This window comes from Spea bombifrons, chromosome 4 (assembly GCF_027358695.1).
Source record: "Spea bombifrons isolate aSpeBom1 chromosome 4, aSpeBom1.2.pri, whole genome shotgun sequence".
In the NCBI taxonomy this organism is placed as follows: Eukaryota; Metazoa; Chordata; class Amphibia; order Anura; family Pelobatidae; genus Spea; species Spea bombifrons.
The window spans coordinates 107,873,410-107,895,391 of record NC_071090.1 but is presented as its reverse complement, the minus strand read 5'-3'; the positions used below and the strand labels follow the sequence as shown (position 1 = coordinate 107,895,391).

Here is a 21,982-nt window from a genome sequence, read left to right as displayed (position 1 = left end):
TATTCGTTATTTCCGTGTTTTCATTGGTAAAGGGTTCGATTGCACACCAGGGTCAGTGGGAAGTGCTCAAACCATAGTCCCTACCACAATATGGTCATACTAATTCACATGGAAAAGAAAAAATGTCGGTGCGCTAAGCTAGTCACAGCCTCTCATTTATATTATGTTTATATATTTGTTGCCAACTTTATTAGGGTAAGAAGCGCAGACGGTTTTTGTTTTTTGTATACATTGTACAGCCAACACACTGTTTTTGCAGCATGCTTACACCTGTTTGGTAGGCCTCGTATTACACATTTGTATTATTTGAGCCTGAGACTAGCTTAGCGCACCGACATTTTTTTTTTTCCCTGTTTGCACATATTTGAGGTTGTTGGCTCCTCATCAGTCTGGTTGCAGCTTGCTGTCCAGGGGTTAATAGGGAGGAGGTTTAATTGCACCTCCCCCAACACATTAATAAGGTTTTGGTAGCCGTATAAACTGCTTTGTGTGCCCACTATGTAGGAGGTGAGAGTAGGTTCTCACCCTATTGAGAGTGCGCCTTGACGTGGCGGGTGAGCTTAATTATGCTTTGGCCAATTCATATAACCAAAACCTCTCATTTATATTATGTTTATATATTTGTTGCCAACTTTATTAGGGTAAGAAGCGCAGACAGTTTTTGTTTTTTGCATACTAATTCACATACCTGAGAACTCTCCAGGTTTGACCTGGAGATTGTCATATGAGCGCTGCTCCTCCGGTTCTCCGGGTCAAGACCCGAATTCCGGGTTGCGGGAGCGGGGTCTTGACACGCCCCGCTCTCCGCTCATTTTTTCCATTAAATGGGGGTGCTTCCCGCTGCTGTCACTGTGCAGACCTGGCCGCCTCCTGCAAGAGAAGGCTCCGGGTAGCCGGAGCTGAGAAGTTCCCATGTATACTAATTCACATATTGTCCACTGCAACCACTAATGTTAACATAATGAGCAAACTGTCCGGCCGGGGCCTGTCTCTGTATGTACTTGTGACCATAGAGTGAGTCACACATGGCCAGTTGGGACCTTGCAAAAAAATATATTGAATATACGTATTTTGCCTAAAAGTATTTTCTTTTGGAGCCATTTTTGGTCCAATAGAAGATGGAGTCTTAGTTAAGCTGTGTACCTTTTTTAGACCATCACAGAAAAACATGCAGAATCACATAGAGATCTTTCTTTGTGTGGAATAACCTGTTATCCCACTTACAACCACCAGGGGTCCATAGTGTGACATTAGCAGTATTTGTACCTAAACTGGATATTCCGTGCTTATTTTTATGCATTTTGCAAAACCATCATTGTCCACAACAGACATTTTTATAGAGGTGTCAGTAGCCAGAAGAAATTGTAAGGTTTTTTTTAACTTTCACTTTTTGCCCAGCTTTACTGGCAGGGATTTGGGACTTTCTATACAGTCCTATGCCATGGATTTTGGGAAAGACTGAGTAGTGCTTATCAAGCATGTTGTAAGGTGTGTTTGGTCCCAGCTTCATCGGGTCATTTGGCTTGGCAAGGTTTGGCCGAAAATTAGGGGCATTTTTAATTCAGAAACAAAATTCATTGGCTGGTGCCCACATTTTGTAAATTTACTGTACCTTGCTTTACGGTGATTTTTTTACTAAAATATGACTTCACTGACCATCTAAATCCTTATTATGCTTTGTGGAAAATTGTGCTGATGTAACTACTTGTAGGTATGGACACATGGCTTTAGAGCTAGCAGCACATGGCCGGTTAGCTCAGTTGGTTAGAGCGTGGTGCTAATAACGCCAAGGTCGCGGGTTCGATCCCCGTACGGGCCAGGATGTTTTTTTTATTTATTTATTATACAGGTAGCTCCTTTCAATTCTCATTTCAAATTTACAACTTGTAATATTATGATAAAAACACAGTCTACAAAATGAATCAGTACCAGCAAAGGTACTGAAAGGTATGTTGTCTTTGTAGAATCTACACAACGATATAACAATGACAGCAACCCGGCAAGGGGTTGCACAGAGTGGCAGTAATGAAACCCACGGATATCTGGACAGAACATGGACGAGAACAGGGAACGACTTCTGTATTATCTGTATTCTTGATGATAGCTCTGATTAGCTGTGGTCCACTGCATAACTACACTCTGTAGGCACATTTGGTGCAACTTTTATATTATTGCCATCTACTGGGTTGTTAGAAAAGCTATTTTTTAAGCCTGTAAGCATGTTATAACTTAAGAATTTCTTTAATGTACATCTGATCAAACAGTTAATGTTATGTTGCACTGAAGCATGTCAGAAATCCTGGTGTGGCTATCAATGACTATTAATATATTGTAGATTCACAAATTATGAAATGCAGATATTGTGAAGCTTTTGTAGTCATAGTCCTTCTGAATTATTGACTCGTCCTTAAAACTTTTTGACTTGGGTTTTCTCTTTCCCCATGAGATGGTCTCTTGAATTCATGTTGGGTTTGAATAATATAATAAAACATTTGGGGGCAAACATACATATCACCAGAGCCCAACTAGAGGACTGGATGGCGAAGATCTCCATGGCCACAGTATATTTGCCTCTGGCACTAAGAGAAGCCGGTATGTAGGATACCCAGACACTGAGGAAGGCCAACATGCTGAAGGTGATAAACTTAGCCTCATTGAAGCTGTCTGGGAGTCGCCGGGCCAGGAACGCAACAATGAAACTGACGGTAGCCAGGAGACCAAGATACCCCAGCATGCACCAAAAGGCAACAGGAGATCCTTCATTACACTCAATTACAATTATCCCAGGTTTGATTTTGATGTTGTGTTCTAGGAAAGGAGGTGAGAGAAAAACCCACAAGATACAGAGGAAAGTCTGGATAATGATGCATGAAGCCACAATGACATAAGACACCAGTGGGTTGGTCCATTTCTTCAGACTGCTTCCTGGTCTAGTAGCTCTGAAGGCAAAAACTACCATCACAGTTTTGGCCAAAATGCAGGAGACGCAGAGGGCAAAAACAATGCCAAAGGTGACCTGACGCAAAAGACACTTCTCAGTTTGGGGGTAGCCAATGAATGCCAAAGAGCAGAGGAAGCAGAAGGACAAAGACACAAGCAGGAGGCAACTAAGAGAATAGTTGTTGGCTCGAACAATAGGAGTAGTTTTATAATGGATAAAAAGCACAAGGACTGCAAAGGGGACTAATGACGAGGACGTGCTGGTAGCAGCCAGGGTTGCACCCAAAGGGTCTTCATATGATAGAAATTCTCTGGTCTTTGGGATGCAACTGCTTTGTTGGACATTTGGCCACATATCCCATGGGCATTTAGAGCAATCCAGTGAGTCTAAAAAAACAGAAGCAAAGTAGTTAGAAATATAGCTAGTCCTTCTTCAGGATTTACTATATCTGTCACAGTTTTTTACCTGTTTGGTTAGAAATTTCACCACTTGGGCAGGGGATGCACTGAAAGCAACACACAGGTTGTCCATTTATGGAAGCCTTTCTGAACCCCGGAGGACAGCTTTGGCTGCAAACTGAGACTGGGACCTAAAACAATAAGAATTATATGATATCTGTTGTGATACTCAATAGTGTGGTTGCACAAACCCCATGTCTTTACAAAAAGATCTCTTCACATGTCGAGAAGGATGGCTTTAGAGATATTTTCAACGCCTTTATAGGGCCACCTCATAGGAAATATCATACCTCTTTCCCACCAGTTCCCCACTGCACAACGTTGGTATCAATAGTGAAAATGCTCTCGGTGTCGGCGCTGGTGTCATAGCTGCCCACTTTCACCTGTCTGATTCTTCCCTTTGGGCCCAGCTGCCAATTCACAATGTCATACACCGCCGTGGGGTCCCCGTTCTCATTAAAAAAGAGTTCTCGGCCACTGCTTTCTACCAGACGCACTTTCTTCATGTAATGTAGAAGCTGTGTGAAAAGTTAACCAGCAAAAAAGATAATTCACTGAGGATTTTAAGAAAACCCAATCAAAACATTAGATTCTGTCGTGGCTGTCACCATGTCCTGCCTGGCTCCTGGCGGCGTCCTCATGTTCAGCCTGCCAGACCGCAAGGCAGAAGTCCTCTGCCTCCTGGAGGTGAGCATGCACAGCATATATGCTTAAAAAATATGGGGCCCATTTAAGTGAATGTAATAAAGAGCTAAAGCTGGCAAGTACGTCCTCTAGAACCTTTTTGGCACCAGGGACCGGTTTTGTGGAAGACAATTTTTCCACAGACCGGGGTGTTTTGGGTTTGATTCAAGTGCATTACATTTATTGTGCATTTTACTTCTATTATTATTATTAATATATTTATTATCTATCTATCTATCTATCTATCTATCTATTTATCTATTAATATTATTATTAATATATTTATTATTTATAATACTCCACTTTCATTCTCTCACTCATTTTTACTCTTTATTTATTTAAATATTCTTACTACCCCCTTCTCTTCTCACTATCTCCCTCCCTCCTCTCCGCCCTTTTGTCACTATCTACCCTCTCCCCCCTTTCTCACTATCTACACTCTCTCCCCTCCTTTCTCACTATCTACCCCCTCTCCTCCCCTTCTCGCTACCTACCCTCTCCCCCTTTAAAGTTCACTTTAACGTCCAGGAGTCCTACGTTGGGAGAGAGAGAGGCTTATGTCTCCCTGCTCTGCCGCGGCGCGTGCTGCTTCACTGCTGAGCGCCGGAATATTATGTCATATTCTGGCACTTAGCATGAAATGCCGGCACCGTGACCGAGCTAGAAGCATCGCGGAAGAGACTGAGGGGTGCCAAGCGGTTGCTGAAAACTTCATGAGCGACTGCTCGGCGCCCCTCTCTCCTCCGCGTCAAAAAAAAGGACGGCGTTTGAAGCCACTGATTTCTGGTCGCCCTATCGTGCGGCCCAGTTGCTTATAGGCCACGGACCGGTACCGGTACCGGTCCGCGGCCCGGTGGTTGGGGACCCCTCCTCTAGAAGAAAGGGACTATTTTACCCAGTAGAACTGAGTTCTGGCATGTGTAACCAAAAAATGCTTAGCTAATTAGTGTCCTGACCTGAACTCACCTTTCTTCTCCTATGTTCTTCTTTGAAGACTGTGAAGCCAGAATCCAACAGAGTAACAACCTTAATGGTGAGCTGCCACCAAATGTATCACTTGCATCAGATTAAATTTAGTTTTAATTTAGTCTGCTATTTCTAGTTTTTACAAAATGTAATGTTTTCAGGCAGCTGCCTATTAACCATTTGTATGTGTTGTAGTTTAAATTTTCATGAGCACCTCGATATATATTGTTTTTATGGTAAGGTACCCACCTGCCACGGCTTGAAGTTCAAAAGACTGGCACATGTTCCATTAGAAAATGGACCTTCTCCATTTTTGCACATGTTCAAATCTTGTAGCGCTTTAGCGACAACACGAACTGCTGTGTACACATTGTAGGTGACCCTTAAGCCAGAGACATCGTTGTAATTGTTCTGGAGGCTTTGAAGATTTTCAGATCCTGTGCATTCTCTTATTGGCGGTGTTTGGGAGTTGGTAATGTTTATGTCATCCAGAAATTTACAACCAAAAGCTTCTTCCCAAAATAGTCTCACCCATTCTCTTCCTACAGACATGGAAGGGTGGATGCTGTTGAGAAATTCTCTAAAACCTGACATGGTTCCACTGTGAAGGGCAAATCCAATAGTGCCAGAGAGAAATCTGGAGTATTTTTCCACCGCTAGGAAGGGAGAGGTAGCCCAAGCTTCACTGGCCACCCATATCTTTCCTGTCACGTTTTGTTTCAACATTTCATCCAGAATATGGACCAAGTCTATGTCAGTTGAGAAGAAAACCACTACCTTGGCTGTTGACTCCTTAATAACACGAGCGATATGAGGAGCATTGCGATCTTGTTGGCTTATCATAATGTTCTCTGTGAAGGCCACGCATGCACCAGCCTTTAGGATATCCCGTTTGATCATCTGTATGCCCTGCTGACCATAATCATTATCAATGGCTACCAGACCCACCCAGTTCCATCCAAAATGCAACACTAGCTGGGCCAGGCCTCGGGACTGGAAGGTGTCGCTGGGGACAGTCCTGAAGAAGGAACGGAACTGTGTCCGATCGCTGAGCAGAGAGCTGGTGGAGAAATGGCTGATCTGTTGAAAAATGTATAGGGATTTTGTATTTAAAATATTTTATTACCATGACTTTGTCTAAAATAATCCTGCAGATTAGGATAGATTGAAATTATTCACAAATATTTTTATAGCAAAATCCATTAATTTTGATACCTTGGTGCTTCCAGGCTACCTGGATGTAATATAGTAACACCGGGATTTAGGTCCATCAAGTTCAACCATGCTGGTGATTTCCAGTTGCGTCTCAAAATGGGGACTCCAGAATTGTCTCCAGAATGTCTTCTCACTGGACAAACAATCTATAACTAATCCTGTCCTTATAACCCATCATATGTCTGGCTTCTTTGTGAAAAATCACCCAGCTCATATTGAAAGGCGTCTATCAAACATCGGTGGTGAATTCTACATCTTGTTGTTACTCTACGGAACTATTTTCACTGCTTTAGGTGAAAAGTCTAAATCGATGACCTCTTGTTCTTTGCAAATCATTTTATTTACAATTGTAGGAAATGGTTCCTCTATGTTGGTTAAGAAAAATCATTATTGTAAAAATTAAAAAAAAAACAAGACCTTGATTTTTCCATTGAATTGAAGTAAAAAGGTGAAGTGAAAATCGGTGGTTTTGTTGGAAAGTATCAAAACCAGCTATTTAGACGAGATAGTGACTCATGTTACATTCATGGGGGGGTTAGTAACTGCATTCATTTTTGTACTGGAAACACAGAATCTGTCGGCAGACCAGCCTCACCCCCCCCCAATGTGCCCATTTTTCCTGATATAAAGACTCAATTAGTTGCTGTCGCGTCATATGCGTGTTTAAACTCCCTCATTGTATTAGCCTCTACTACTTCTGCTGGGAGGCCGTTCCACTTATCTACTACCCTCTCAGCAAAGTTAAGCTTCCTTATATTCCATGTAAGTCTCTGTCCTAGGGTTCTCTCTTTTGTTCCAATTATTTTGGCACCCTGTTTAGGTAACATAGCCTTACCTGCGGGTATCGGTACAGCCCCAGGATATGAGCCATCAGGATTGAGTACGTGGACACCGAGTGGCCAATAATAGCCGCCAAAGGGGCATCTTGTTGGCAGTGGTAATTCGGCTGAGGTTGCCCCTGGCCGGTCAGCAGCTGCAGCGTTCCTGTCACTGCCCTCTGCAGAACCGTACAGGAGTCAAAGACCCGAAAGCCCAGGGTGACGTTGGGTAAAAGATCCGGGTCCTGGTTGATCTCCTCCACGGTGAATCTTATCGCTTGGGCGCGCTGATAATTCTCGAACCGAAATCTGGAGTAATCAAAAGGGTTAATCAATTGATATAAATCATAGAAACACAATTTAATAAAGAAAGCATGCATGGGACAGACATACGGCTCCTGAATATAAGACAAGACCAACGACTGATTAAGGAGTCTTTACATCAGGAGCAGAATCCATTTTTTTTATATCCAAGAAGGTTCCTCACGTTTTGCAGACGGCCGGGGCAGGTTTCTGGGTGTAGTTATTTTTGGGGTAACTTTTGTCCACATGTATAGGTAACACAGCCCCGATAATGATTTCCCCCTTCATTTCCATCCCCGTGAGCTCCATGCTGGTCAGTCTGCGGTCCTGGTCACTGCCCGTCACTATCTGTAGAACCCAGAACATGGCGATGGTCCTCATTGCCCACCCTTCGCATGCCAGGGTCCGCCAAAGGTTATGAATTCCAATATACTCCCAGAACCTTCTAGGGCCAAAACACTTTAAGCGCAGAATCTAGAAAAAAATAAAATAAACGAGAGGCTGTCAGTCTTTTACCATTCAGTTCAAAAGATTAGTCATTAACCCTTTGTGTGCCGAGGGGAAGTACCTTGAACCTGGATACATTTTATACACTAAGGCATTGACTGGGAGACATTACCTTTAACAACGTCCATCTCCCCATTTTAACGACGCCGCACGCGATAAAAGTACAAGCTGACAAATATTATATTGAAATAGAAATGTTTTTCATGTTCAGTCTCTGACATATTACGTCTCTTCAAGATGGTCTTGAAAAAAAATGACTTCATTTTATAGCGATACAATTGCTGTAATGGCAGTCAAAGAAAACGTAGGTTCTGGGGTGATATAAAGTTTTAGGTGCCGGATAGAGATATGTTTAGTCTGATCATATAACAAACATGAATATCCATGTATAAACTCAGTATATATATATATATATTTACTGAGCCATCATATACTGCAGCATTGTACAATGGGAAATATATATATATATACTGTATATATACAGTATATATATATATATACTGTATATATATATATATATATATATATATATTTCCCATTGTACAATGCTGCAGAATATGATGGCCCTATATAATATATAGCTTCCATTCGCATCCCTCTCCTCCAAACCTGACCTTTTAATTGAATCCCCAGGTCCCTATTACTATAATACTGGCTAATTAAGGATCGGTATCTTCTAACCACTTGTATTATGTAGCTTTTTCATTACCTCGTCTTGCTCAATATAAAAATATAACATTATGTGTTGGTATATGTCTGGAGTCATGTTCCATGTGAGTGTTAGTATGAATGTGTGGTTAAATATGGCATAAATTATATAGTGAAAAATACATGAATATAACTTTTTTAGGAGTCATGTCCCTTCCGTACGTGGTTGTCTGTATTATGGAGATGACAAGTTGCACTTACCTCATTCTGTCCTCGTCTCAACCGGTTACTAAATGCACGCTCTTTTTATACTGGAAGGAGTACGGTAAATTTCTGTACGGGGATTTCAATTGCTTTTCCATTATGGAAAAATTACCCATCCCAGGTGGGAGAACACAAAAGACAATGTCAGAACATACATTGCTAGCCAAGCGTTAATGTTATGTATTAATAGTGCTTTGGGATTACTTTGTTCAATTGAGATTCCCTATGAAAAGGTAGACAATAGGCCAGGGCCGCCGAGGTCCTCTAGGGAGCTCTAGTCGTCTGGGGCCATAAACTGGCCACAGCTTTTGGATATCCTAGCTTAAGCAGAGGCATCTTAGTTTAAAATTCATTAGCGTAATTTATTTCGGGAAGTGTTTGCAGTCTGTTGCAGCAGGCAATAGACCACGGGACATGGAGGAACGGAGGAGAAGAGGAACAAGATGGCACCCATATCTCTCTGTTCTGAGAGTTCTGTGCCTCTCTTAGGAAATGTTTACATATTTTAACCTTGCCAGCATGGGATGAAAGGTGAGGGGCTACAGGTGGTCTCAGTTGTGTGAATGTTTGTGAGTACAAATGTGAGTTGTCAATAAAGTTTAGTTGTGGGTTGACTCTTCACACTTAGTTTTTAGTGAATAGATCTGTGCATGTTTCACACAACTTCAATTTTTTTTCATCTTTCCTATCAAACGTACTTAAGAGAAAGTCTGAAAAACGTTAAAACTTAACTTTTAGTTAAAAAATGAAAGATTAAAAAACATGAATATTTCCCTACTGGGTAGGAGAGTCAGCTTAGGCCTCATCTTTAAAATAAGCATAGAAAGGCTTATGAATTACTGTCACATGACACTCTGTATCCAACAGAGCCAAGGCATTATACCCACTAATACCCCTGACACAATAGGCCCCACTTTGCCATTTGCCTCTCCTTTAGCATGGTTTTCGTTAATTTGCCAACTGCCATAAGGCTTACCGGTCTGTAGTAGGCCGAGTCTTCCCTGCTACTTTTCTTGTGAAACGGTGCTACAGTTGTCGACTTCCAATCTTCTTGAATAGCAAGTCCGCCAGCTCTTTGGAGCGTTCAAGTAGAACGTCTTCCTCTGTAAACACAAAAAAGAGGCATTTATTTAAGCAGTCGACTCGATCTGAATCCTCATTTATATAACTCCCTTCATTTGTCTTTAGTTTAATTATTCCTGGATTATGTTTTCTTCTTTCACTTATATATCTAACAAAGATTTTATCACCCATTCTTGTTAACCTGGCAATTTTCTCCTCAGTGTGTGTTTTGGCGCATCTAGTAATATGTTTCGCCTCTCTAAGCTTAGCTTTATGTTTGCTCCCATCTTCCTCATTTTGACTCTATTTTTAGTTCCTAAAAGCTCGCTTCTCCTCCTTCGCAATATTTTCTACATCTGTGGAGACGGAAGTGATTTCCTTTTTCTTTTAGTCTTACTAACACGTTCTGCTGTATCTAGCATGACATCTCTTAAATAATTCCATTTCTAAAGATGCTCAGATTATCAAAGACACCTACAAATATTTCCATTTTAGAAAAATCTGCCTTTTTAAAACTTGTTTCGGTGCCGGTGCAAAATAACCTCTCTCCTTATATTAACCCAAATTGATTGATGATGACTGGAGCTCAAACACAGTGACACCTGAAATCAAGTCTCCATTTGTAAATACTAAATCCAGCGCAGCTTTCTTCTTCTTGGCTCCTCTACCAATTACTTAAGGCAGAGTCCCTGTAAAGAAATTAGGATGCCCGGGTGACCCAACCAGTGGCGTCTCCAGCTTTCATATTTAGGGGGGGCACATGGGGGGCCAGGGACCAAAGTAGGGGGGCCAATTATAAAACGGTACATATATATATATATATATATATATATATATACACACATATACACATATACACACACACATGTTAGGCAGTTATTTCTCATTCTTTAATATTAGCCCCTGCTGACAATATATATAAATATTAGACCCTGCTGCCGATATATAGAAATATTACACCCTGCTTCTGATATATATTAATATTAACCCTTGCTGCGGATATATATTGATATTAGCCCCTGCTGCGGATATATACTTATATTATACCCTGCTGCCGATATACATAAAAATTATACCCTGCTGCCGATATATATTAATATTTGACCCTGCTACCAGTATATATTAATATTAGCCCCTACTGCCAATATATATTATTAGTCCCTGCAGCCAATATATATAAAATTAGCCCCTGCTGCCGATATATATATATAAATACTAGACCCTGCTTCCAATAAATATTAATATTAGCCCCTGCTGCCAATATATGTTAATATCTCCATCTCCCTCCCTCTCCCTCCCAATCTATCCCCTCTCTCTCCCAATCTATCCTCTCTCCCTCCCAATCTATCCTATCTACCCCCTCTCCCTCCCAATCTACCCTATCTACCCCCTCTCCCTCCCAATCTACCCCCTCTCCCTCCCAATCTATCCTATCTACCCCCTCTCCCTCCCAATCTATCCTAACTACCCCCTCTCTCCCTCCCAATCTATCCTAACTACCCCCTCTCTCCCTCCCAATCTATCCCTATCTACCTCTTCTCACTTCCTATCTACCTCTTTTCACTCCCCCCCCTTTGAAGTTCACTTACCTTGGGCTTGTAGAAGTCCAGCAGCGGGATCGCTAGGTCTCTGTCTTCCTGGTTCTGCCGCAGTGTGAGCGGCTTCATTGCTGAGCGCCGGACATGACATCATATACCGGCGCTCGGCTTGAAATGCCGGCACTGCGACCAAGGCAAAAAGACGGCGTTTCAATTGGGGGGGCACACCGGGGGGCACAGCATGATGTAGGGGGGGCCATGGCCCCCTCTGCCCCCCCCCTGCCGACGCCACTGGACCCAACTATTCGTTTTTTCCAGTCTACAGTGGGGAGATTACAGTCCCCCATATTGATATCCTCACCTTTCGTTGACATCTTAGTCCTCTCCTCAACTAGCAGATGGTCGAGCTGCTCTTCTTCTCCAGGGGTCTATAGGGTAATCTAGAAATGTCCATATATCTTAAGAAACTAAAACTGCTCATACAAGTAGAAGCCTACCTAAAAACATAGCGTTTTTTGGTGCCACAATAAAAATAAACTACATTAAAGCCATTGTGTAGTGTGGATGCTATCTAAGATACAGGTGCGGGTGCTCGGAAAGAGTACAAAACCTACTCAATGTACGTTTCATTGGTAATCAGCTTCGTTAGAGAGTAGAACCAAAGGCAGCAATTGACATTTTAGGAGGAGAACCTCTCCTACTTATCAGTTACATAAAATGCCATTTATTTATATAGCGCCAGCAGATTCCGTAGCGCTGTTAGTAAAATAAATTAAAATCACAAGGAAAGTGGTACGAAGGGAGAAGAGGGCCCTGCTCTTACAAGCTTACGATATATAGGGATATGCCTATAAAACACAGAAATTAGCTCACCTAAGAAAAAAAAGATTATGTTTTGTGTTAATTTATATTTTTGATAAAATGCATTATAAATTTGGTATACTGAAATTAGATGAGTATTGATAAAACAAATTAGCACATGAACTATATTTTAATCATTATGTACAGAACTATATATAAGTGCTATGTAAAAATTAATTAAAAAACATCACCGGATTCGACTAGATCGGCGAGTTCTCCGCCACAGGCTGACTTTGTCCTTCCATCTTCTCTGCATGCTCACGCATTCCCGGCCTCTTTGGAGCCTCTTGCCTAATATCATTTACCTGTGTCTCGGCCTCATATTTCTTTATGATGTTTGTGATTCTGATGTACCGTCCTGCGTGTCGGTTGCCTCTTTTTTTTTTTTTTTTTTTTTTTTTATTATGCGCACTGATGACACTTTTTCTGTATTGTACTAAGGTTCCGGTGAATAAAAAAGTTTTAAATTAAAAAAAAAAAAAAAAATTAATTAAAAAAATAAATAAAATCCATTGGGAATTTGGTATATTGCGACTGGGTAATTATTGACAAAACTTACGTTTTATCTTTTGTATATTACTACAATTATAAAATTGTGTATTGTAGAAATATAGATTCAATGTGCGTTGTGTATTAAATAAATTGCTGTTTCTTAAGAAGAATAATTAAAATGTATTTTTAATCTGTCTAGCATGAGAGTGTTTAGTTTATAGATCCAGAAGGATTATAGAAAAAAAAGATTTTCTTTCTATAGCAGTAAATGCTAGATTTATAGAATTATCCTTATAATAGGCTTTGAGACAGGGGTATCGATTATACCATTTGCTGAATTTATATGTTCAAGGATACTTTAGCGAAACAGTCGGAAGGTTTTTCCCTACATATTGAATATTATAAAATATACTACATATCTAGAACTATATTTAGAAAATTATTTAATACAGGTTTGCGGGTCGGCGCAACTAAAAAAACTGCATGGTAGGTTTTCCGGTTAGGCCAAGTTGATGTATAGCTTATGGATACTGCATCAAGGCTGGTAGCTATGCCAATCTAAACAGTGGACATGGGTCTTCGATATAGGGATGTCACAACCGTATTAGATGGCCCTCACTTAATGGTGAGATGAAACTGTCTGCCTTGAGGACCAAGATGATCAAAATGGATCACCTGTGTTCTCAAGGCAGACAATTATATAGGTATATTAAACAAAGAAGCAGCAGGGTAGGAGGCATATCAAGCATACAGACTGCTGGGGAGTACAAAGTTAGAATAGTCCAGGTAAGAATCCAAAATAGTCTGGGACCAACACAGCTGAACATAAATACACAGAACACGGATTCTACACATAACCAGACAAGGCATACATGGTACAGGACGCCACAAAGGACAGGGAACAAGGCAAGGAACACAGGGGATGGAGTGAGGAGCCGAGATCCTCAGACGCTTCTCCTTTAAGCAAGGATAGGATATCTCAAACGGGACATGGGGAGAGGAGAGAGGAGCCGAGGTCCTCAGAGGTATAAGGGAAAGAGGGCAAAGGTACATAAAATACAGATACACAAACAAAACAGCCAGCTGTGGAGAGGAGATCAACTCCAGACAGACCTCTTAAAGGGGCGGCCACGCCTGGCAGTTTGCAGGGCTGGGGCCGAATCCTGACCGCTACTATCTGGTATGATCTTCGATAAAGTGTTGGGAAGAATAGTTATCTCCCATCGTCCAAGATATAACTTGGCATAACTAGGGGCGTAGCAGGTCCCTATAACTGTGCCCCTGGTCTGCTCATATAATTATCCTTAAAAAAGAATAAAATGTCCTGATTCTTCCAGCTTGAATGTCCGTTTTATGTGGTATGTTATTATATTTTGATTCGAATATTTGGATTGTGCATCATATTAGAAGACCATATTTTATGCTTCCGCAAAATCAATCATTCAGTTGAAAAGGCTTCTGGTTTGTTGAATACATTCGGACATCCCGTAAAAATATTCTGATAATCCAAAGTAGGTACATTGCCCATCATTTATCATTTTATTAAGGAACACCAGTAACAATTTTACATAATGGAACAAATAGCACTACCTACAATAAATATTTTATTGATTCTGAATTTAATTGTCGTAAAAATATATGTTTTGAATGTAAATAACTAGATTAAGTCATCCTGTATCAATCAGGCTCTAACAAAGGAGAGCAATAACTTACAGATCCTGAACACACAAAGTTAAGATGGCTGCTCCCACTGTATAACATAACATGGGCTTCAATATAAATGTATGCTGCAAGGGAAGAGGAGTTCCAGGATCGACATTGGATGGATTCATCCTATAGGGTTGAGCTGGGTTGCCCATTGAATAATAGAGAAGACAAGTGCTTCCCTGATTGGCTGCCCTTCTCCATTGTATGTCTGGATAGCCACCTGAAACCTGTACTGAGGGTATACAGTGATCTGTCTCTCCTGATTGGCTGATTTATGTAAATACCTCTGTCTATTGGTTTATTTGTTCTAAACCCTAATATTCTATCACCTTCCCATTCGTCTGGTACGTATACAACGTTTGTCCCTAATAAATCTGTGCTTGTTAAGCAACACAGTAATGGAAGGTGTCTACATTATTAGGTGGGAAAAGTAATAACAGGTCCCTGCCAAGGAGCTATATTTTTGTTTTCTACTCCCCAGAGGATGGCTCTTTTACTCCAGCAAACTAAGTGCATGTGCCTGGGTGATTAATAAGATCATGCCCAGAGGACCTAAAATACACTGCCCGCATGAACAGTCCAATGCCTCTTGTGGACTATTTTAGGACTCAAGTCGATATTCAAAGCCTTCTTTTCATAGTGCTTCCATCTTATTGGACAATCTTTAAAACATTTTGACTTGATTTCTCTCTTTCCTCATGAGATGGTCTCTTGAATTCAGGTTGGGTCTGAACAATAACATAAAACATTTGGGGGCGAACATACATATCACCAGAGCCCAACTAGAGGATTGTATGGCAAAGATCTCCATGGCCTCAGTATATTTGCCTCTGGCACTAAGAGAGGCCGGGATGTAGGATATCCAGACACAGAGGAAGGCCAACATGCTGAAGGTGATAAACTTAGCCTCATTGAAGCTGTCTGGGAGTCGCCGGGCCAGGAACGCAACAATGAAACTGATGGTAGCCAGGAGACCAAGATACCCCAACATGCACCAGTAGGCAACAGGAGATCCTTCATTACACTCCATAATAATTATCCCAGGTTTGATTTTGATGTTATGTTCTAGGAAAGGAGGTGAGAGAAAAAGCCACAAGATACAGAGGAAAGTCTGGATAATGATGCATGAAGCCACAATGACATAAGACACCAGTGGGTTGGTCCATTTCTTCAGACTGCTTCCTGGTCTTGTAGCTCTGAAGGCAAAAACTACCATCACAGTTTTGGCCAAAATGCAGGAGACGCAGAGGGCAAAAACAATGCCAAAGGTGACCTGACGCAAAAGACACTTCTCAGTTTGGGGGTAGCCAATGAATGCCAAAGAGCAGAGGAAGCAGAAGGACAAAGACACAAGCAGGAGGCAACTCAGAGAATAGTTGTTGGCTCTAACAATAGGAGTAGTTTTATAATGGATAAAAAGCAGAAAGACTGCGAAGGGGACTAATGACGAGGACGCGCTGGTAGCAGCCAGGGTTGCACCCAAAGGGTCTTCATATGATAGAAATTCTCTGGGCTTCGGGGTGCAAACATTCTGTTGGACATTTGGCCACATATCCCATGGGCATTTAGAGCAATCCAGTGAGTCTAAAAAAACAGAAGCAAAGTAGTAAGAAACATAGCTAGTCCTTCTTAAGGATATATCATATCATTCACATCATTGGTTTCTTACCTGTTTGGTTAGAAATTTCACCATTTGGGCAGGGGATGCACTGAAAGCAACACACAGGTTGCCCAGTTATAGAAGCCTTTCTGAACCCTGGAGGACAACTTTGACTACAAACTGAGGTTGGGACCTGAAAGAGAATTGTAGTATTACCATGAGAGTTGTATTGTCTGATGTGATATACAATAGTGTAGTTGACGTTCAAAAAAAAGATCAGCTCATCTCTATGTGCCGAGAAAGTTGGTTCTATAAATATATGCAATGCCTGCATAGGGCCACCTAATACAAAATTTACTTCCAATGGCCAGTGAATATAAGATGTGGTCTACTTAGAAGAGTTTCTCTATGATCACAAGAGGTTTTAACCTAGAGAGAATTACACCGAGGAAAGTTAATATTTGGTCCCTGGCGAAATCTAAAGAAGGGCTAAGAGTTGTTGGCCTTGATTTAGCCGTATAAAGATTTGTTTATTTGATGGATTGAATAAAAATGATGTAGCATTCCATAATCTTACCTCCTTTTCACCAGTTCCCCACTGAATAAAATTGATATCAATAGTGAAAATGCTCTCGGTGCCGGCGCTGGTGTCATAGCTGCCCACTTTCACCTGTCTGATTCTTCCCTCCGGGCCCCGCTGCCAATTCACAATGTCATACACCGCCGGGGGGTCCCCGTTTTCATTAAAAAAGAGTTCTCGGCCACTGCTTTCTACCAGACGTACTTTCTTCATGTAATGTAGAAGCTGTGTGAAAAGGTTACCAAATAAAACCTAATTGAGTGATGGTTTTAGGAGAATACCCAACCCAAACATCAAGGAGTCCTCCCCATTCGGACTTGATCACTGTTTCCATCCACATAACTATAAAGTTAATTTCTATCTACCGGAACACCTGCCAACATTAAAAAATATGGACCTTGCCAGCCCAGATATATATTGTTTTTATGGTAAGGTACCCACCTGCCATGGCTTGAAGTTCCAAAGACTGGCACATGTTCCATTAGAGAATGGACCTTCTCCATTTTTGCACATGTTCAAATCTTGTAGAGCTTTAGCGACAACACGAACTGCTGTGTAAACTTTGTAGGTGACCCTTAAGCCAGAGACATCGTTGTAATTGTTCTGGAGGCTTTGAAGATTTTCAGATCCTGTGCATGCTTTTATTGGGGGTGTTTGGGAGTTGGTAATGTTTATGTCATCCAGAAATTTACAACCAAAAGCTTCTTCCCAAAATAGTCTCACCCATTCTCTTCCTACAGACATGGAAGGGTGGATGCTGTTGAGAAATTCTCTCAAACCTGACATGGTTCCACTGTGAAGGGCAAATCCAATAGTGCCAGAGAGAAATCTGGAGTATTTTCCCACCGCTAGGAATGGAGAGGTAGCCCAAGCTTCACTGGCCACCCATATCTTTCCTGTCACGTTTTGTTTCAACATTTCATCCAGAATATGGACCAAGTCTATGTCAGTTGAGAAGAAAACCACTACCTTGGCTGTTGACTCCTTAATAACACGAGCTATATGAGGAGCATTGCGATCTTGTTGGCTTATCATAATGTTCTCTGTGAAGGCCACGCATGCACCAGCCTTTAGGATATCCCGTTTGATCATCTGAATGCCCTGCTGACCATAATCATTATCAATGGCTACCAGACCCACCCAGTTCCATCCAAAATGCAACACTAGCTGGGCCAGGCCTCGGGACTGGAAGGTGTCGCTGGGGACAGTCCTGAAGAAGGAACGGAACTGTGTCCGATCGCTGAGCAGAGAGCTGGTGGAGAAATGGCTGATCTGTTGAAACATTTTAAGGGATTTTATATTTAAAATATATTATAACCTCAACTGTGAATATGTCGATTACATGGATTATGGTGGGTTGGAGTATTACTCAAACATTTGAACTGTGAAGCAGGGTTGGTTGGGGAGATCATCTGCACCATGTTAACTAGGTGGAGCTAAATTATGCTAATGATGTAGATTGTGCAGAGTGGGTGGAGCTTTGTGGCAGTGGGTTTTAATTTTCTAGCAGTTTTTCCATTGTTTTTGTATGGATCTCAGTGAGCTGGGTTATAAAATGAGGACAGCCTATACCTATAGTTCTTAGAACAAATCAAGACTCCTTAAGAGAATTCCACTTGTTGACAATTCATTTAAACTGCAATATATTTCCCATTCTTTCTAGTCTGCCATATTTTAATTGCCTTACGTAGACCAACATCAAATATAGCAAGAAGGTGTTGTAGCTTCTGATGTTCTTAGGCTCTTCATAATTCTGTCTTTGTGGCTTTCATTGCTTTTTCCACATTATCTGATCAATGTCCAGTCCTACTTCTCACTATTACAACAAGCAACTTACTGGGAGGAATAATTATGAAGATCATGGGAACAGTGAGTGGCTTCTAATGTAGATAAATTGCTTATTTTATTCTGGTCATTTTGGGGTCCTCTCTTATTTTCCAATTATTTTGGCACCCTGTTTAGGTAACATAGCCTTACCTGCGGGTATCGGTACAGCCCCAGGATATGAGCCATCAGGATTGAGTAGGTGGACACCGAGTGGCCAATAATAGCCGCCAAAGGGGCATCTTGTTGGCAGTGGTAATTTGGTTGAGGTTGCCCCTGGCCGGTCAGCAGCTGCAGCGTTCCTGCCACTATCCTCTGTAGAACCGTACAGGAGTCAAAGACCCGAAAGCCCAGGGTGACGTTGGGTAAAAGATCTGGGTTCCGGTTGATCTCCTCCACGGCGAATCTTATCGCTTGGGTTTGCTGATAATTCTCAAACGAAAATCTGTGTGGGGCAAAATGGAGTAATACAAAGGGTTAAACTGATTAGATTGGGACGTTGACATCAGTTCATATAAATCATAGAAACACAATTCCAGGGACAATGAGAATAGCAACTTCATAAATAAAACAGATTTCCTCCTCGATCAGGATGATCCTTAGTAGCCGCTCTTCAGAATTGGCCCTTTTTTTGGCAACTAAGATTGCTTTATACAGGACTGTCACGTTAACCCAAGAAACATGTCAGGGCACAGACTGGTCTCTCAAAAATGAATTAAAAAAACTCCTGAAGAACAGGTCTTCTGAAGTATGCCAGACTTGGGACACTTTAGATGAGCTACAAAAAATAAAACGCACCAAAGGAAATATTTGAAAGGAGTTAACTGGAATTTCTAAAATGACTTTATTGAAAGGATGGCAGATAAGTGGAACAGCCTCCCAGCAGAAGTGGTAGAGGGTAATACAGTGAGGGGATTTAAACATGTATGGGATAGGCATATGGTCTTGAAGAAGAGACCATGACCGATTTGAATTGAATGGTTCTTACGGTTTGCAGACGGCCGGGGCTGGTTTCTCTCTGTAGTAATTTTCCGGATATGTTTGATCCAGGTGTAGAGGTAACACAGCCCCGATAATGATGTCCCCCGTCACTTCCATCCCCGTGAGCTCCGTGCTGGTCAGCCTGCAGACCTGGTCACTGCCCGTCACTACCTGTAGAACCCAGAACACGGCGATGGTCCTCATTGTCCTCTCTACGCATGTCAGGGTCCTCCAAAGGGTTACGATTTCTAGTACACTCCCAGAATCCTCTAGGGCAAACACAAGACTCTAGAACAAAAGGAACAAATCGGTGTCCTTAATATAACACGTCGTTCAAAAGAGAAATCATTAACCCTTTGTGTTCCAAGGCAACATACCTTGATTGTGCATATATATTATATACCCGGGTGCATTGACAGAGTGAAATCACCTTTAACCCATTGACAGAAGAGTATCATCGCTCCATCCTTCCACCCTCATTGTAACTACACCACATATGATAAAAATACAGGCTGAAAAATATTATATTTAAATATTTTATATATATTTAAACATTATCTCTATTTAAACATGAAAAAAAATACTAGCTTTTATCGTGATACTTTTCCCATGGACTGTACTGAGGTATGTTTAATCTGATCATACATTCAAGCTCTGTATATATATATATTTATATATATATATATGCCTCAATGAATGATGTAATCAATGCAAAAATGTACGTACAAAATTTATCATATGCATTATATAAGAGTCATATCATTCAGCACCAGGTGAGAAGTTGCTGGCATGCCATTAGTGTGACGGCAGTCACCAGATCCCCTCAACTTTGTGGGTCACACTCCCCAAACGGATATGCAACCCATTCCTTCCCACCTCGGCCAGAAGAGTCGGATCTTCTTGGTCCCTCCTTACAAGTGGAAGAGATAAAAGAGTAGCCCAAAGGCAACATCCCTCACCAAACAAAAAAAAATCCTAAATCTTCAAAAAATGTAAGCACATAAACACATAAAATGTGATGAACACACAAGGCAAGGAGGAACGGGTATCAGGTGGGCCTCCGGTGGCACGGCTGGATCCAACTCCTGTCCTCGGGCCTATATAAAATAATGTTGCAGGAGGATATGGGGGGGGGGTAATGTGGACTTTTTTTTTTTGGAATAAAACAGATGGACTTTGGTTATCAGTTCCTTTTTGTCTGGTATTTGAAAAGATAAAAAAGGAGATAGGATAGGACTATGGCTCCTGAATACAGACCTGGGGCTAAATGAGGTTTGGGTCTTTACAGAAGGAAAAAACGAGCAGACTAGATGAGCCAAAAGGATCGGATCTGCCATCAAATCGCTGTCATCCTGTCTTATCAGTTTTATTTTAATTAGGCATATTAGCCAGTAATAAAACTGTTAAGCAGTGTTATAAAACTAGGAGTGATCAAGGTTCCCAGTAATGAAATAATAAGTAAAAAAACCTACTTTTAGTTAACCCTTTATTCTCTTTTTACCATTTCCATGACCGTCCTCCACCTCCACCTCTTTTGTTCCTTTCTACATTTAATTTAACCCCAATCCCATCTCACTATGAGTTACAGATTTGTATGATCTGATCACATGCTCCGTGTAGCTTTTAAATTGCCTCATATAACCAAAAAAAAAAAAACAGAAAATGATGCGTTAGCAGGTGTGCAGTCTCATGTCACAGACGTGTGCGATGGTGAATGTGCGGATAAGTATGGCTAAAAAAAAAGACATTATTTTGTACTTTTGCTGCGTTGTTTGTCTGTATTATGTGGGCGACAAGTCGCACTTACCTAATGGTGTCCTCGTCTCAACCGGTTCCTAGCTTAACCCTCCTTTTTATACTGGAAGGTATACGGTAAATCTCTCAGCTCTTTTGCCAATATGGAAAATTACCCATCCCAGGAGATGAGGAGAAGAACCCACAAGAGAACGTCAGAAGTCACACTAACACTAACGCAGGCATTCATTTTCTCAACGAGCTTTGGGATCGCATGATTTAATCGAGATTCCCTACAACGAGACGGTCGATAGACCGGAGCCACACAGCTCCAGTCCTCTAAGGCCACGGTTTGTGGGTATCTCAGCGTTGAGCAGAGGCCTCTCGATTTAAAATCCATTAAAGTGATTGTTTTCATGCAGAAATATTCGAATTCCTGGCCTGTCTGTCGTCCTCATGGACTGGAGTGCTGTAACCCTGCAATAGATCCTTCATGCTAAAAATCTTTAGATCCTCTCTTATTAATCTGCCCAACCTTACGTTGGACATTATTGAGTGTCTTCTACACCATGTTGTTTCTCTTCCATGGACATCTGCTGGGGATCTGGATCTTAGTCTTATAGTCAGACCTCTATGTGAGGGTGAATTATAACACGACCTAGAATATAAGACGAGGGGTATTTTTTGAAGCATTTGCTCTGAAAAAATATAACATAAAATTCATATGGTCAATAACACAAAATGGTTTGATTGAAGTTCTATTGAAGATTTTCTCATGTAAATCACCGTATAGATTACT

At 41.3% G+C, this 21,982-nt stretch overlaps 2 protein-coding genes and 1 non-coding gene across 3 annotated transcripts; 1 reads left to right on the top strand and 2 right to left on the bottom strand.

Annotated features, from left to right (window-relative positions):
- The first annotated feature begins 1,745 nt into the window (after positions 1 to 1,745).
- On the top strand, positions 1,746 to 1,819 carry TRNAI-AAU (transfer RNA isoleucine (anticodon AAU)). The gene has a single exon. It is a non-coding gene; the product is annotated as a tRNA-Ile (tRNA).
- A 588-nt stretch (positions 1,820 to 2,407) lies between these two features.
- LOC128491572 (extracellular calcium-sensing receptor-like) lies at positions 2,408 to 7,766 on the bottom strand. The gene is made up of 6 exons (XM_053463891.1): positions 7,570 to 7,766; positions 7,100 to 7,391; positions 5,299 to 6,129; positions 3,690 to 3,917; positions 3,407 to 3,530; positions 2,408 to 3,327 (listed from the first exon to the last, which is right to left on the bottom strand). The coding sequence occupies exons 1-6, from the start codon at positions 7,764 to 7,766 to the stop codon at positions 2,408 to 2,410; spliced, it is 2,592 nt and encodes an 863-aa protein (XP_053319866.1).
- A 2,064-nt stretch (positions 7,767 to 9,830) lies between these two features.
- Positions 9,831 to 19,653, bottom strand: LOC128491571 (extracellular calcium-sensing receptor-like). The gene is made up of 9 exons (XM_053463890.1): positions 19,457 to 19,653; positions 18,622 to 18,913; positions 17,086 to 17,916; positions 16,642 to 16,869; positions 16,134 to 16,257; positions 15,144 to 16,048; positions 11,766 to 11,832; positions 11,456 to 11,509; positions 9,831 to 9,907 (listed from the first exon to the last, which is right to left on the bottom strand). Exons 1-9 carry the CDS (start codon positions 19,651 to 19,653, stop codon positions 9,831 to 9,833), a joined length of 2,775 nt encoding a protein of 924 aa, XP_053319865.1.
- Between the last annotated feature and the right edge of the window lie 2,329 nt (positions 19,654 to 21,982).

Bases quoted from the DNA above. Each gene is read 5' to 3' on its own strand.
- LOC128491571 (XM_053463890.1), bottom strand. From the start codon at position 19,653: ATGAGGACCATCGCCGTGTTCTGGGTTCTACAGGTAGTGACGGGCAGT. The intron at 18,914-19,456 runs GTAAGAACCATT...TGCCCCACACAG, and splicing joins GCCCCGGCCGTCTGCAAACC to ATTTTCGTTTGAGAATTATC. The intron at 16,258-16,641 runs GTAAGATTATGG...ATTCTCTTTCAG, and splicing joins GGGGAACTGGTGAAAAGGAG to GTCCCAACCTCAGTTTGTAG.
- LOC128491572 (XM_053463891.1), bottom strand. From the start codon at position 7,766: ATGAGGACCATCGCCATGTTCTGGGTTCTACAGATAGTGACGGGCAGT. The intron at 7,392-7,569 runs GTGAGGAACCTT...TGATTACTCCAG, and splicing joins GCCCCGGCCGTCTGCAAAAC to ATTTCGGTTCGAGAATTATC. The intron at 3,918-5,298 runs GTGGGTACCTTA...CTTTTCACACAG, and splicing joins TGAACTTCAAGCCGTGGCAG to CTTCTACATTACATGAAGAA.